Below are 13,773 nucleotides of genomic sequence, written 5' to 3'. Positions count from 1 at the left end.
GGAGGTGGTGCCTCAACCCGCCCGCCCAATCGGAAGGGGGCGGCCAGCCGAGCGACACCCACGCCTCCCAATAGCGGCGGCACCAAGGGCGGGCCTCGGGGGAGGGCCCCGCCCCCACCCGGCTGTTTAAACGCCGGCGACGGTTGCGGCCGGTAACGGTCGCGGTGGGAGGACGGGAGCAGCCGGGCCCTGGCAGGTACCGGGGGGGAAAACATGTCAGAACCGTGTCAGGTACTGGGGGGGGTGGGCCTTGTGGGGAGGCCGAGAGGTGGGTGGGCCCTAGCTGCCTCAGCCCAGTACAGCCTCAGCAGACCCCCACCCCAAGCCCCAGGGCCGCCCCACAGTGAGGTGAGCGGCTCTGAGGGGGCTGAGGCACCCCCCCGTTCCCATCCAGACCAGGACACAGCAGCACTCTGCAAGATTTCTCAAAACTTATAAAAATAGCACTAGAAAACTGCATTTTTTTTTCAATTAAAAAAAAAAAAAGCCAAGCAGCAAGCTGCCCTTCTCCTGCTGAGGCGATCCGTCACCGTCACTCGATGTTTACGCAGACCCGCTTGGGAGGCTGCTCCGTGGTGCTGCTGCTCCCCAGGGTATCGCCATGGTGGCTCCTCTTGGTTTCGGGGGGCTGCTCGTCTCCATCCTCCCCCACCCCCAGGCCCCGGGGGGTTTCGATGCGGCCCCTCCGCACAAAGTGGCGGATGCGGGCCTCCAGCCCCTCGCACTTGGGGCGGGCCAGTAAAGGCTTGTAGGTGCGGGCTTTGACGCCTTCCACAAAGCCGCTGACCTGGCTGCGGAGCGGAGGCTTCATATCTCCCCAGAGGACGGTCGTGCTGTTCCCTGGGCCTGTGATATTAAAAAAAATACCAGTGGTTTGAACAATCTATTTAATTACCCCTTTCCTTCATTCTTTTGTTTGTTTGGTTTTTTTAAACCAGTTACCCCCATCCCAAGGTATTGCTGCAAAACTATCCCTTACTTTTTCCAGTAGCCACGGGAGCAGCATCTAACCCTTGTAACATGTTACGTAGCACTTGAGTTTTGACTGCGTGGTTGGCCCAGAGCTGCTGTAGGTGGGTAACGTTGAACTCCTGCACTTCTCGGTCGTAGAGCCACCGAAGGTTTTCGAACTCGCAGTCGTACAGGACGAGGGGAAACTCGACTGCCATGCTAGGGAAAAGGAGAGAAGGCGTTACCTGTCGATGTCTGGAGAGACGCTGTGACGAAAAAGGCTCGCGCGACAGCGCGTCGGCCTGTCCTTTCTGCCAAAAACAGCCCTGTCTTTACAGAACTCCTTTTTCTGATAAAAACTGAATTAGGTTTAACCAAATACCAAGGACTAAAGCCACCAAAAGCTTGTCCGAGAGCAAGAAAAATGCGATCCTTACGAATACCTCCCAGAGAGGCCGCTGGCAGCTTGCTTCCATATTGTGGGAGACTGCTTTGCAGGCTGGCAGAGAAGTGGCTTGCCAGCAGCACTTCGCACGCAGCCATCGCTTTGAGAAGCGGCCCAGGAGGTTTTCCTGAGCTCTCCATACCTGTACTGCGGTTTTCGGGGGTTCTTCTCCACATCCAGCAGCTCGTCGATGATCTCGGGGCTCTCCATCCTCTGGCCGATGAGGAAGAGGATCGCCATCATGCAGCGGACTTGGTGATACAGGAACGCCTGTCCCGTCACTTCAAACTGGCACAGACGGAAGGGATCCTGCAGCCCGGTTTCTCCTCCTCTCCCCACCCACGTCACTCCAGCGCTGAGGATCGTTCTCTGGAAGTTGATCACCCCGTTGGCGACGTCCATTTTACACAGGTTACGGAAATCGTGGGTCCCCACGTACCTCTGGGCTGCGGCATGCATGAGGGCCACGTCCAGGTCGGCGCAGGGGAAGAAGTAGCGGTAGGTCCTCTTGAGGCAGCTGAACCGGGCGCTGAAATCGGGCTCCACGGGGGCCCAGGCCAGCACCCGGATGTCAGGCGGGAGCACCCTGTTCAGAATATGGGTGTAGCGGAGCTCCTCCTCGCTTCTGCCTTCCGAGTCACCCTCATGGCCATTTAGCTTCTTCCCCTCCGACAGGTTCGAGCGGAGATCTAGGGAAATCACCTGCAAAATGAGGAAAGCCAGGATTAGATCGCAGATGGGCGTATTCGGCGTGTCAAGCCAAGTCTTCCTACACTGCTGTGAAATAAATTCAGGATCTCCTACAGATGAAGGTGCCTTAAATCAAGCGATCTCACCACTCCTTCCTGCGGGTAAAGCTGCAAGTGCCTCTGCTAAGGTTCCTAGCAGATGCTACGGATTCCTTTAATAAAACAGAGAAAGTTGCAGACTGCCTACAGAGCGCGGTCTCAAAATGGCTTCAACTTTAGTCACTGTTTTTAGGATATAATGTGCTTTTTGGGTTGGTTTTTTTTTTTTTTTTCTGGAGGTGATGACTCGAACCCAGTAACAGCCTCGCTATCTGGGAAACCTGATGTGAGAACAAGTTAATTAACGCTGCAGGTGCCTGCGCACTTTAAACAGCACAAGAAAAGGCAGCCCGTGCCCTTATTTCGTGCGGCTCATCTTGTGAAGGAGAGCAGACTGCTCACCCAAGCCAAAACCACCCCGGCAAGGCAAGAGCTAAGCCAGCTCCGCTTCCAGAGCCGGGAGGGAAGGAGAGACTGGCCTGACAGCGAAGCCATCGTGGCACAGCAAGGGCTGTGCTTTCCCCGACGGCTCAGCCAGCCTGATGGCTCCGTGCCCACCGAGCGGGCCGGCTGGCTCACCTCCCTCCAGCTCCCACTCCCACGCTCCCTTCCGCTAGCTGCGGTTCCCCTCAGACCCTTCTGCGCAGGAATTCAGCTGCCTGACTGTGCAGGAAGCTATCCAATTCTTGGATTTACTTTTTTTTTTTTTTTTTGTGGTGTTAGCGAGTTAAATCAGCCGAGAGGGCTCTGCCAAGCGCTGCAGTCGGCGCAGGAAAAGCAACAAGTGTGCCTGTGCAGGAAGGGGCATCTCCCTTTTTTTGGCAGCGCTGAGCTATTGGGGAAGCTGCAGCCTCAAACGCATTTCATCGCCTCAAAACAGGCCCCTGGAACAAAAACTAGCGCTAATATGGAAAAAACCCAGCACTAATAAACACTTTGAGGTTCTAAAATCATCATTCTGCATGCAGGAAGGCATCGCCAGGCTCGCTTTCAGATTTAAAAGCTGATGGCTTTTGAAAAAACAAATCCACCCTGTGCCGTCTTGGCTCATCACTGTGGGACAGTAATCCCACCAGATCTCCGTCCCACACAGGAGCCCAGAAATCCGGGAAAGCCCGGGAGGGGGTCCTGACCTGTCCGAAGGCACTGACTCCTTTGTCCGTCCGCCCGCAGCGGTGGTAGTTGGAGGTCTGTCTGTCGTCTACCAGCCGCGTCTTCTTCAAGGCTTCAAACAGTTTCTCTTCGATGGTGTTGCTGGTGTTCTCCTGGCTGGCAAAACCCTGGTAGCCCCAGCCCAGGTAGGCGATCTTCAGCGCCACGTGTCTGCGGCCGTAGGCGCCAAAATCGAACGGCCGTTGCTGGCGTTTCTTGCCTTTCCCGGGGGCTGAAGGAGCCTCTCTTCTCCCACTGCCCTCCTTGTCCTCTTGGAGCTTCTCCTGCAGCCGCTTCACCTCCTCTTCCAGCTCCTGCACCCTCCTCAGGAGTTGGTCTTGATCGATAACCGTGCTCTCCTTGGCCATAGCTGCCGTCTCGGAGCCTTAATTAGTTGCTGGTAGCTCCTTGGGGTCTGCAGAGAAAGAAGAAAATCGAGGCGGTTGCGTTTTTATGTGGTTTTTATTACACCTAGATGCTTGCTCTGTAAAATAATTGTTACCCATGGAATAATTCTTTATTTTTTAACCCCTCAGTGTTCCTAGCAGAGCATGGGAAGGGCCAAGGGGGCTTAGCTCGGACAGCTTCATCTTACTCAAGTCTTTTTTTTTTTTTGCACTTTTTAATCACTCCCTTTCCCCCAGCCACCGCCGCCGCACAGTCGGATCTGCTCCGTCAGCCCAGGCGCGGCGGCAGCCCGTTCCCGGCTAGCCTTTTGCTATCTGCACGGAGCCGTCACGGAGCCCTTTCCATTTTCGCACCGCGCTCAGCCAGCATCGACGCTTCAGGCAGCCCACTAACGGCTGCCATTCATCTCGCCGCACCATCTGCTCCAACGTTTCGTAATGGCACGGTTAAAACTTGCATTTTTCCCATCCCGCTTCGCGGCATAAAGAGATCCTAAACCCGTGTAGCAAGTGGAAACGGCGTCCGCGTCCCTTTTTGCTGCAGGTTTACTGTAACCAGACTCAAACAGCCTTTGGGCTACGATAGCCAACATCTAAACACACCGTGCTGAGCTCTGTGGAAGTCAAAGACCCTCTTGGATGTCCCTCGATTAAATCCCGACTAGACAACATGCTTTTAAAAGAACAAGTACAAGGGGAAAATCATTCACACCTCTGCCTGGTGCTTACAAAGCAAACTGAATCCGCCCCGGGTTTGTCCATCATCCCGTTAGCGCTTTATATAGAACGTGATTAACTTCCACCTAGTTTTCAAGCGGGAATTTAGCGGTTGCATCAGAGTGGGCTTCGGGGCTTTATAACTGCGCTACGTTTCCATTTGCTGTAGGGAAAGAGCCTTCTGCTGGCGGCAGGAGGTTTAGCAGCGCAGCCAGTGCTCCGAGACCTCCGTCTGATTAACTGCGACCTAAATCAACACCCGTGAACCCGAGAAATTGAGAGTCAGAGCCCCCTTTATGTCTTTAGCCAGCTCGAACGCGCTGCAAGAAATTAACTGTGGATTATTTTGCAGGATCCACCCGGTTTGGCGGAAATCATGGAGGAGGTGACGGGACCGGACAGGTATAGATGGGCCACTCCGGACGATGAGGAGCTGGCCCTGAGCCGGCTGTACGCCCAGCAAGGAGGCAGCGAGGAGCGGGCACGTCCCCGTGACGATCCCTACGCCGAGGCCTCCCTCCTTTTGGGGGTGCAGCCAGCCCTTCCTACATTTTCCGAGGATCGGAGGGGAACCAGGAGGTTGGTAATGAAAAGGAAGGTGCTGAGGCGCAGACCCGACGGAGGAGTAGAGGTCTCCGACGAGTCGGTGACCAGCGAGCCGGAGAGCGACGCTGAGGTTTGGAGCCTGAGGCAGAAAATGCTTGAGCTAAGGACCAGTCCGGAAGACAGCATCTCCGAGGGGGAAATCGAGACAAGCAGCAGCTCTCTCGATGAATCCCCTTACCGGTGGCCCCGTGGGGACAGTCCCCCCTTTCTCCTCGGGGATTTCGGGAGCCGGAGCTCTCCCGCTTCTCACTACACCGCTGCGGCGGGACAACCCAAGTCCTTCATTCCTCCGCGGTTTGAGCCGCTGGGACGTAACCGGGGGAAAACCGACCGAGTGGCCAAATATTTTGAATATAAACGAGAATGGGAAAAATTCCCGATCCCGGGGGAGGATCAGCGGCAAGAACTGCGCTGGGGCATCCGGGAGCAGATGCTCTGCAAGCCCGAGCTCCCCAGCAAGCCGCAGCACCTCTACGTCCCAAACACTTACGCCGTGCCGACCGAAAAAAAGAGAGCTGCCCTGCGCTGGGAGGTGCGCTGGGACCTGGCCAAGGGCCTCATCCCCCGAAAAAACACCTCCTCCTGATTTCCCAAAGCCCCCTCCACACCGACGATCTTTTCACCGCGCACACGCCGCTCTTTTCCTCCTCCAAATCCTCAATAATTTGTGAAAATCCCCCTTTTTCTTTCTTTCTTTTTTTTTTTTTTTTTTTTAATTTCAAGCAGGTTAAATTCTGGTATGAAAACTGTACCCAGCGCCTCGCGTCGTTAAATGGGCTGGGTGGAACATCCCTCCTTCCTGACGGCATCGTGCCAAGCTTCCTTCCGAGTTCCGATGGGAATGTGCGGGGAGCAGGCACCGAAAAGCCACGCAGCCTGTGAGACTTTTCCCAATATCGGGAGAAATAAGAATGTAACGAGCCTGGCTGTTTTGGTTTTTTTGGGGTTTTTTTGGCACGTAATTGCCCCCGGATTGTCACGCGAGCTGTTAAGACGGTTTTATTTACGGCGTCTCGGCAATATCTTTCTTTAATAAAGCGTGTGGAAAGATTTTAGTTCTGTGGGTTAATTAGAAACGCCTCCTAAACCCCTTGGTCGACGTCCGTTATTCTAGATTTATCCTTACACCACCAAACTCTCGGTTCCCCTTGCCTTATTTTACCTCATTTTTTAAAAATAAATGAGCTTTAGGATGATGTGAAGATGATATTATTGTTATTATTATTAATTTTTTCCCAGGTGTTGGGATGCACTGACAATTTCGCAGCCCTCGCGCCGGAAAATGCCTTGAAGCCGCGGCGGGGCGAGCGGCTGGGGAGGCTCTGAAGGGGGCTGAAAAGGTCCCCGAAACCAGGTGATGGTTTGGGCTCCCCCCAAATCCCCTCCGGAGGGGAGCAGAGGGGTGATGCCGGGGGGGGGGGACAAGGGGGCTGGGACACACACACACACGCTTTCCGCCAGCTTGGGGACCCTGCTGTCACCCCACTTTGGGGGGGTTCTGGCACCCCAGCATGGCGGGGGGACCCTGGCTCTCCAGCACCCATTGAACCCCCCCGATAAGGGTGTCTCTGCCCCCCAGGAACCCCCCAAAACCCCACAGGGGACAGTGCCACCACCCTAGGGGGTCCCTGCTCCTCCAGCCCGCCGGGACCGCCCCCCCCCCCCCAAACCCCTATGGGGACCAGTGCTGGCACCCTATAGCGTCCCTGTCCGCAGCAGGGGACCCTCCCCGCCCCACGGGGTCCCTGTCCCCAGCACCCCAGGGACCCCCGCCACCCTATGGGGGGGTGTCCAGCACCCCAGGGACCCCCCGAAACCCCCCGGGGGCCAGCGCCACCACCTGAGGGGGTCCCTGCTCCTCCAGCCCGCCGGGTCCCCCGCTGGCCCCGCAGCCCAGGGCTCGGGCAGCGGGCAGCGGGCCGGGCCGGCCCTACCTGCGGGTCGCTGCCGGGGTCGGGGCCGGAGCCGATGCGGTGCCGGTACCGGTGCCCCGGAAGCACCCGCCCCCCCCGGTGCTCCCATATCCGGGAGCCGCGGTCCGCCCGCCCGCTGGGGGGCGCCACCCTCATGAATATTCATGAGCCAGGCGCCATGGCCGAGGCGGGGGACAGCGGCGGCTGGCCGGGGCGGGTGGGGACCGGGCCGGGCCGGGCCTTCTCCTCCTTCCCCGGGGCTTCAGCCCCTTCCCCGCGTCCCCCACCCGTAACGGCCGCCTCTCCCCCCGCAGCTCCCCGGGCTGTGCCCCTCTGTGCGCCGCCGGGACCCCTCTGTGCGCCGCCGGGGTAAGGGGAGGCCTCGGCCCCCGCCTCAGGGAGGGCCCCCGGCCTGGGCCTCGGCCTCAGGCACCCCCCACCCCCTCCGTTTCTCCGCCCTCAGCAGGCCGCGGCGATGAGGAGGAGAAGGAGGAGGACGAAGACGACAGAGGTGGGTCCCTGCGCCTCGGTGCGCGGCCCCCGGGGCCTTCCCTTGAAGCAGGCGGGGGAAACTGAGGCAGGGAGCGGGGCAGTTGGGTGCTGAGGGGGTTCTGCGGCTTGCCACGCTCGTTACTGGCTAATTACGTAGGGGTCTTAGCGGTGTCCGGGGTCCCCAAGGGTGGAGGTGGCTGGAGACCCCTGTATTTGTGGGAAGGGGGAGAGACTTCTCATAAAAAGTCATTTTTTTTTAACGAGTTTCCGCCTTTCCCAGCGGACTCGGCGGAAACCTCCCTGCTGAACAAGCTGATCCGCACGTCCCTCGTGGAGTCCAGCCACCACGTGGAGATCCTGCAGCAGGACCCCAGCTCCCCGCTCTTCTCCGTCAAAACCTTCGAAGAGCTGCCCCTGTGAGTCGCCAGCGGCCCCCGGCCCGGCAAAGCACGAGAGCCGCCGTCGTTCATCAAACGGGCCCTTTTTAACGCCTTTTTTTTTTTTTTTTTTTACAGGAAGAAGGAGCTCTTGCAGGGAATTTACATCACGGGCTTCAACAGACCGTCCAAAATCCAGGAGACGGCTCTGCCGATCATGCTGGCGTATCCGTGAGTAGTAACGCCACGCGGCTGAGCCCCGGCTTGCTCGAGGCGTCCCCGGCGTGCCGCTAAGCAGCCTTTGCCTTGCAGGCCCCAAAATCTGATTGCCCAGAGCCAGTCAGGGACAGGGAAAACGGCAGCTTTTGTCTTGGCGATGTTGAGCAGAGTTAATGCCGCTGAGAAATACCCGCAGGTAACGTAGGAAAGGGAAAGCTGATGCAGGAGGGGTTCGCCCAAGCCCTCGAGACACGGCCTGGGGGCAGAGCTCTGGTTTTTGTCCCCGTCTCTGTACGATTTTATGTGCTGGAGGGGGGACGATAAACCCCCAGGTACCGTCGCGGCAGCAGGTAGGACAGAAAGTGTGATGCCTGCTAAAGGGAGGTACTTTTACTTGCTAGCAGCAGATTAAGCCAGGCTTTAGATATCCTGGAACTGAAATTTTGAAAAGCAGCTGCAGAGACCGCTGGTTTTCTGCTGGCTTAAACGCCCCCGCGAGCCCCAGTCACCTCTCTGCGCGCAGAGTCAGCTCTGCGAGCTGGTCGCTGCGATTTAAAGCCTCTCGTCTCAAGCGCACGGGGTGATTCAGCCAGTTGCTTTAAAGCTGGGTGCAGAAACGAACTGCCCCGTGCTTCAGGAGACAAATTTCCCCCTCAAAAATAGCTACAGCGACTTCTTTCTGCTTACGTGCCTCAAGCTGTGCTGCGTTCCCCGCTCCCTAACCTCCCAGCGTGACCGACTACCCGATCCCCCTGCGCTTTTGGGGGACTTTAGCGGTGTGGGATTTTCCTGCGCTCTTCTTTCCATCCCTTCGAAATACCTCGTCGTCTGCCCGGTGTATCCCATCCCCTGAGCGCCCTCGGCTTTTAAACGAGGCGTTTCTCACCTGACAGCTCTCTTCTCTCCCCCCAAGTGCCTCTGCTTGGCTCCCACCTACGAGCTGGCCCTGCAGATCGGGCGGGTGATCGAGACCATCGGGCAGTTTTGCGCTGACATCAAGGTGACGTACGCTGTCCGGGGAAACCGAGGTGAGTCTGGTCCTGCCGAGCAGAGCTACCGGCACTGCGACGGGAGCGTTAAGTGAGTATAGGGATCCTCTCGTAAAGCCTTGAGCTACTGGGAGCCGCACAGATCTCCGGGAAGGTTCATAAAATAGCGTCTGTATTCCCCCTCTCCTGCTAAGGAGTCTTTTTCACGACCGCTGGCCGCTTCCAGACTCCCTCCTTCCCACGTGGGGCTGGTTTCCACCTCCCCGAGGCTGTAGGGAAGCATCAGCCCTGCTTGCAATTTTAATCTCAAGCTCCACTTTGTGTTGACCCCCTCAAAGAATCTGAGATAACCAAGGGAAAAAGGCACTCGAGCAGCAGAAACGCGTCGTGTTTGGACGTAGTCGGGTGCCATTTCCCTCCCTTGCAGTTCTGCAGCGCGCCGCCGTGGAGGAGCAGATCGTCATCGGGACGCCGGGGACGATGCTGGACTGGTGTTTCAAGTGGAGAGTCATAGACGTGAAGAAGATCAACATGTTTGTGCTGGACGAAGCCGACATCATGATCGACACGCAGGGCCTCTCCTATCAAAGCATTCGCATTCAGAGGTGAGTATTCCCGACGGCTGGCATCCCACTTCCCTGGTTTTCCCCCCCCCCGCCTCTTTGCTCGGCTTTGAGGGAATCGGTTGCCGAACGAGCTGAATCGGCAGCGAGAGAGCGTCCCTGTGATGTCGAGGGTGCTCGCCGCTGCGAGAATCGGCTTTCGCGCGTCAGCGGGCTGTGACCTGCTCAGTCCGGGGATCCGGCTTCCTGCAAAACCGCGGCCGTGAGCCACACGGGGAGCCTTGTCTCTCGCTCCCCTTTCCTTTGAGCCGTTACAGCCCTTGGGCTGGGTTCCCTTTCTGCTGAAGGCGACACCAAATCAGCTTAAATCTTCTTTTTTTTTTTCTTCTAATGAGTACATCTGGGCACCAGGCTGCTCTTCTTGGGCTGACGAGTCCTTTTTCTCCGCTCCAGGGCTTTACCCAAGGGCTGCCAGATGCTGCTGTTCTCGGCCACCTTCAAGGAAACCGTGCGGGCGTTCGCCGTGCAAATAATCTCCAACCCCATCGTGATAAAGCTGCGCGAGGAAGAGCTCACCCTGAGCAACATCAGGCAGTACTTCTTCGTGTGCAGGAGCCGGGAGGAGAAGTACAGAGCCCTCTGCAACATCTACGGCAGCGTCACCGTCGGCCAGGCGATGATCTTCTGCCAGGTAAAGCGGCTCAGCCTGCTCGGGGAGACGGATGCGTTTGCAGTCAGCGATAACCGAAATGGTTTGTTTTACAGTATGGATGGGGGGGGGCTCCTCCCAGCACCCTCAAAATCAGGGAGTGGACCCCCGGCAGAGGTGGGGAACGTTTGCCAGCACTTAAAGGCAGCTTTTAAAAGCGTTTTTTTAACAAAAGTCTCTCCTGCCATTTGGGACCGCCTTTGCCTGGCTTCCACAGCCACCAGCGGACGGAAAACACGCTCTGTTTCCTTCCCCTTTTGCGCTGCGTGTCCTGGCAGAGGCTTCTTGCTCATCCGCATGATTTGTGCCTTATTTTGAGGCGTTAAAAAGCGCCGGGAGCTCCCTCGAAAGGAGCAGGGGACTCGGGAGGGGAGAAAAAATAATCGGTGAAGAGTTGCCTGGGAGCGAGCGGAGCGACGGCAGAGCTGCGGCGAAACCTCAGCCCGCCTCTCCCCGCGCGTCCAGACTCGGAGGAGTGCGGACTGGCTGTCGGTGGAGATGAGCCAGGACGGGCACCAGGTGGCCATCCTGACGGCGGAGCTGACGGTAGCCCAGCGGGCCAACGTCATCCAGCGCTTTCGCGACGGCAAGGAGAAGGTCCTCATCGCCACCAACGTCTGCGCTAGAGGTACCTCCGGAAAACCCAGCGCCCCTTGCCTTTCCGATGGCGTGAAACGCGCTTCCCGGCCTCTGGATCTTCTGGTGGCGGCGTGGGCTCAAGCAAGGGCTCCTGCGGGGCGAGGTGATCCCTTTCCACAGCCCCTTTCTCTCTTTTTTTTTTTTTTTTTTTTTTTTTTTCTTTTTCAGGGATTGACGTGCAGCAGGTCACCATCGTGGTGAACTTCAGCCTCCCCACCGATCAGAAGAACCAGCCGGATTTCGAGACCTACCTCCACCGCATCGGCCGAACGGGACGCTTTGGGAAGAAGGGCATCGCCTTCAGCATGGTGGAAAGCCAGAACCTGGGGCTCGTGCAGATGATAGAGGAGCATTTCCGTGAGTACCCGCACGTACCCGCCTCTCCGGCAGGCGGTTTTGGGACCGGTGATCCCCCTCCGCCTCGTTCCCACCTGCAAACGGACCTTGTTGGGCTGCTCTTCTCCCCGGGGCTCATCCCGCTCGGTGCAGGCGACGGGTGCAGCTTGCCTTTCACCCCCTCACCCTCTTAGGGTTGGTTTTATTTTTCCTTAGCAGCCAAATTTTCAGAGAAACAGCCTAGGAGGGTGTGTGTGACGTGCAAGGGACGTTCCAAGAACCCAGGGTGCCTCAACACCTTTTTTTTTTTTTTTTTTTTTCCCCCCCCCCCCTCCTTCAGGCGTTTTATCTGCCTTTACCCTGCAAATCCCTGTCCCGGGGGAGCTGCTGCCCCGGCTGGGCTCAGCCCTGGCTGTGGGAGAGAAGCCGGCAGCTGAAATCACGCAGGTCTTTCCTGACCACAAATCGAGTCGTAAACGTCCAAGAGGATTTTCACGGGATTTGCAAGATGTCGTGGCTGAACCGGTGGCTTTTCAAATCCCCGTGCCTGTTTTCCCTGTGATTTTTAGGGAAAAGAAGGTTATCAAAACCTTTCGGCCTGCAGAAAAACCACATCCCTTCCTCAGCTTCATCCTCAGAGCTGCTGAACTGTCTTGGCAGCTTGTCCTTTAAATTTACAAACCAAATGAGCCCGCGGCAGATGCTTGGCAGAGCAGACACGAGCCAGAGAGTCTGGCAAAGATTTTTTTTGTTTGTTTGTTTTCCGAGCAGCGGAAAAAGCGTCGGACAACTGCGATGAGCAGCTTTAATAACCACAAGGTGGATGAGTCCGACCGCAGCCACGGCCAGAATTAGCCAAAGGAGCCCGGTGCGGGATTTCCACGGGATGAAAATCCGAGCGGCGGAACTCCCAGCCAACTCCTTTGGCTTTTTAACGCTGTGACGTTGCGATTCGAGTGCCGCCGGGGTTGCTTGACGGGGGTAACGAACCTTCCCCGTCCCGCATCGCTTCAGAGGTGGGAGCAGAGAGCGGGAACGCATCCGGAAACCTAACCCGACTCGCCGCTTCTCGCTTGGGCCGCCTCTTTGCTTTCTTAGCGGCCTCGTCTTGGCTGCTGCCCTTCGTCCAGTTCCCTCTGTGCTTTCTCCGAGTTTATTTGACTATCGCTCGAAGGCCGCAGAGCGGAAACACTACACCGAGCGCTCCGGGGAGCTTTCCAGCCCGCGCCTGTGCGTGCAGCGGCACAAACACCCGCTCGTGGCGGGGCTGGGTTCTGGTTTTTTACCTGGTTGTGCCAAACACTGACAAATTTTTGTGGTTTGTTTTTTGTTTTTTTTTTTTTTTCCTTCCTACAGAGACCAAGATCAAGCAGCTGGACCCGGAAGATATGGACGAGCTCGAGAAGCTTGAAAACTGAGCGAGGAGCGAGGATTTTGGTTCCGAATTTTGGTTCAAAAAGGGAGGAAAAGTTACAGGGAAAAATCTCCCAGTTCTCTCATAACTTCCTAAAGCTGTTCGGTTTTGTTGCGATGTTTTAGGAGAAGACGGGGCCGGGGGGAACCCTTAGACCCAGTGATTATTGTCCTTGGTTTTATTCCTTGTTCTCTCTCTGAGGATTTCATAGCCGTGACGTTGCGCGGCTCGAGGAATCCCCCGAGGGGCTTAACCCGGGGTAGCGTTCCTCAAAAATGGCTCTAGGGGCACTCGGAGTGGTCAGAAAACAGATAAATTTGGGTAACTGGCCCCCAAAAAATCGGCTGCTCGTCTCCAGGCAGCAGCAGCAGCGGGCGGCGTTTCTGCCAGCAAAATCTGGGAGAAAACTTGAATAAGGGGGAAAAAAAAAAATCAGGAGAAAGGAGCGAGTTATAAAAGAAAAAGAACCTGGTCTCGCTAGATGGCAGCAGGAATCCGCCGCTGCCGTCCCAGCTCCCGTCGGGGACGCGAAGGGCGAGCGTTTGGGGTGACGCCGGTGGAGGGGGGCAGAGAGGTTGGACCTCGGGGGCGAGTTTGTGTCCCCAAAGGGTTTATCCATTCGTTACCACCCAGCTAATTCAATAAAAGGGCGTTATTTGTAGCATCGGGGCGGCGGCGCTCCTCCTTTGCCGACCTCCCTTGAAATTTATCACTTTTATTTTACTTGCAGCAGGATTTTTATGAGGTCAGAGCGGTGGCCATGGTGGCGGTTGCCGGCTCTGCTCCCCTCACTTCGGCTTTTTGAATTCCTTTCCAAACCCGGCCTGTGCCAGCAGGAAAACGCGACCGGAGGCGGCTGGCAGCGGCTGGAAGTGGGGAGCGAAGCTTCACCCTGGCTCTGCATCCCCCCCGCTGCCCGGCTTTAACCCATTTTGGGCTTTTCAAGCCCAATTTTGGCCCATTTTTCAATTTTTCAAGCCCATTTTGGGCTTTTCAAGCCCAAACCCCTCTTTTGCAGGTAGTCTCACGTTCAGCGCGAAGGGTGTCGGGTTTGTT

At 57.0% G+C, this 13,773-nt stretch overlaps 3 protein-coding genes across 5 annotated transcripts; 2 read left to right on the top strand and 1 right to left on the bottom strand.

Moving 5' to 3' along the window:
- Positions 1 to 63: 63 nt before the first annotated feature.
- HYLS1 (HYLS1 centriolar and ciliogenesis associated) lies at positions 64 to 5,745 on the top strand. 2 transcript variants are annotated; one of them, XM_075520926.1, is made up of 3 exons: positions 153 to 196; positions 989 to 1,073; positions 4,813 to 5,745. In XM_075520926.1, the coding sequence occupies exon 3, from the start codon at positions 4,837 to 4,839 to the stop codon at positions 5,650 to 5,652; it is 816 nt and encodes a 271-aa protein (XP_075377041.1). In that variant the 5' UTR covers positions 153 to 196; positions 989 to 1,073; positions 4,813 to 4,836; the 3' UTR covers positions 5,653 to 5,745. The 2 variants fall into 2 exon arrangements, with proteins under 2 accessions (XP_075377042.1, XP_075377041.1); XM_075520927.1 differs by lacking the exon at positions 989 to 1,073 and having other exon boundaries at positions 64 to 196.
- PUS3 (pseudouridine synthase 3) lies at positions 430 to 7,095 on the bottom strand. Its single transcript, XM_075520922.1, has 5 exons — positions 7,001 to 7,095; positions 3,318 to 3,751; positions 1,539 to 2,098; positions 980 to 1,170; positions 430 to 846 (listed from the first exon to the last, which is right to left on the bottom strand). Exons 2-5 carry the CDS (start codon positions 3,702 to 3,704, stop codon positions 533 to 535), a joined length of 1,452 nt encoding a protein of 483 aa, XP_075377037.1. The 5' UTR covers positions 3,705 to 3,751; positions 7,001 to 7,095; the 3' UTR covers positions 430 to 532.
- Positions 7,096 to 7,775: 680 nt separating this feature from the next.
- On the top strand, positions 7,776 to 13,662 carry DDX25 (DEAD-box helicase 25). 2 transcript variants are annotated; one of them, XM_075521182.1, is made up of 9 exons: positions 7,776 to 7,887; positions 7,987 to 8,079; positions 8,161 to 8,263; positions 8,981 to 9,095; positions 9,484 to 9,661; positions 10,073 to 10,310; positions 10,794 to 10,956; positions 11,136 to 11,324; positions 12,660 to 13,662. In XM_075521182.1, exons 2-9 carry the CDS (start codon positions 8,066 to 8,068, stop codon positions 12,719 to 12,721), a joined length of 1,062 nt encoding a protein of 353 aa, XP_075377297.1. In that variant the 5' UTR covers positions 7,776 to 7,887; positions 7,987 to 8,065; the 3' UTR covers positions 12,722 to 13,662. The 2 variants fall into 2 exon arrangements, with proteins under 2 accessions (XP_075377297.1, XP_075377298.1); XM_075521183.1 differs by lacking the exons at positions 7,776 to 7,887; positions 7,987 to 8,079; positions 8,161 to 8,263; positions 8,981 to 9,095; positions 12,660 to 13,662 and adding an exon at positions 11,644 to 12,637 and having other exon boundaries at positions 9,151 to 9,661.
- Positions 13,663 to 13,773: the final 111 nt, after the last annotated feature.

This window comes from Mycteria americana, chromosome 19, assembly GCF_035582795.1.
Source record: "Mycteria americana isolate JAX WOST 10 ecotype Jacksonville Zoo and Gardens chromosome 19, USCA_MyAme_1.0, whole genome shotgun sequence".
NCBI classification, from domain to species: domain Eukaryota; kingdom Metazoa; phylum Chordata; class Aves; order Ciconiiformes; family Ciconiidae; genus Mycteria; species Mycteria americana.
This window is presented reverse-complemented; position numbering and strand designations above follow the sequence as displayed.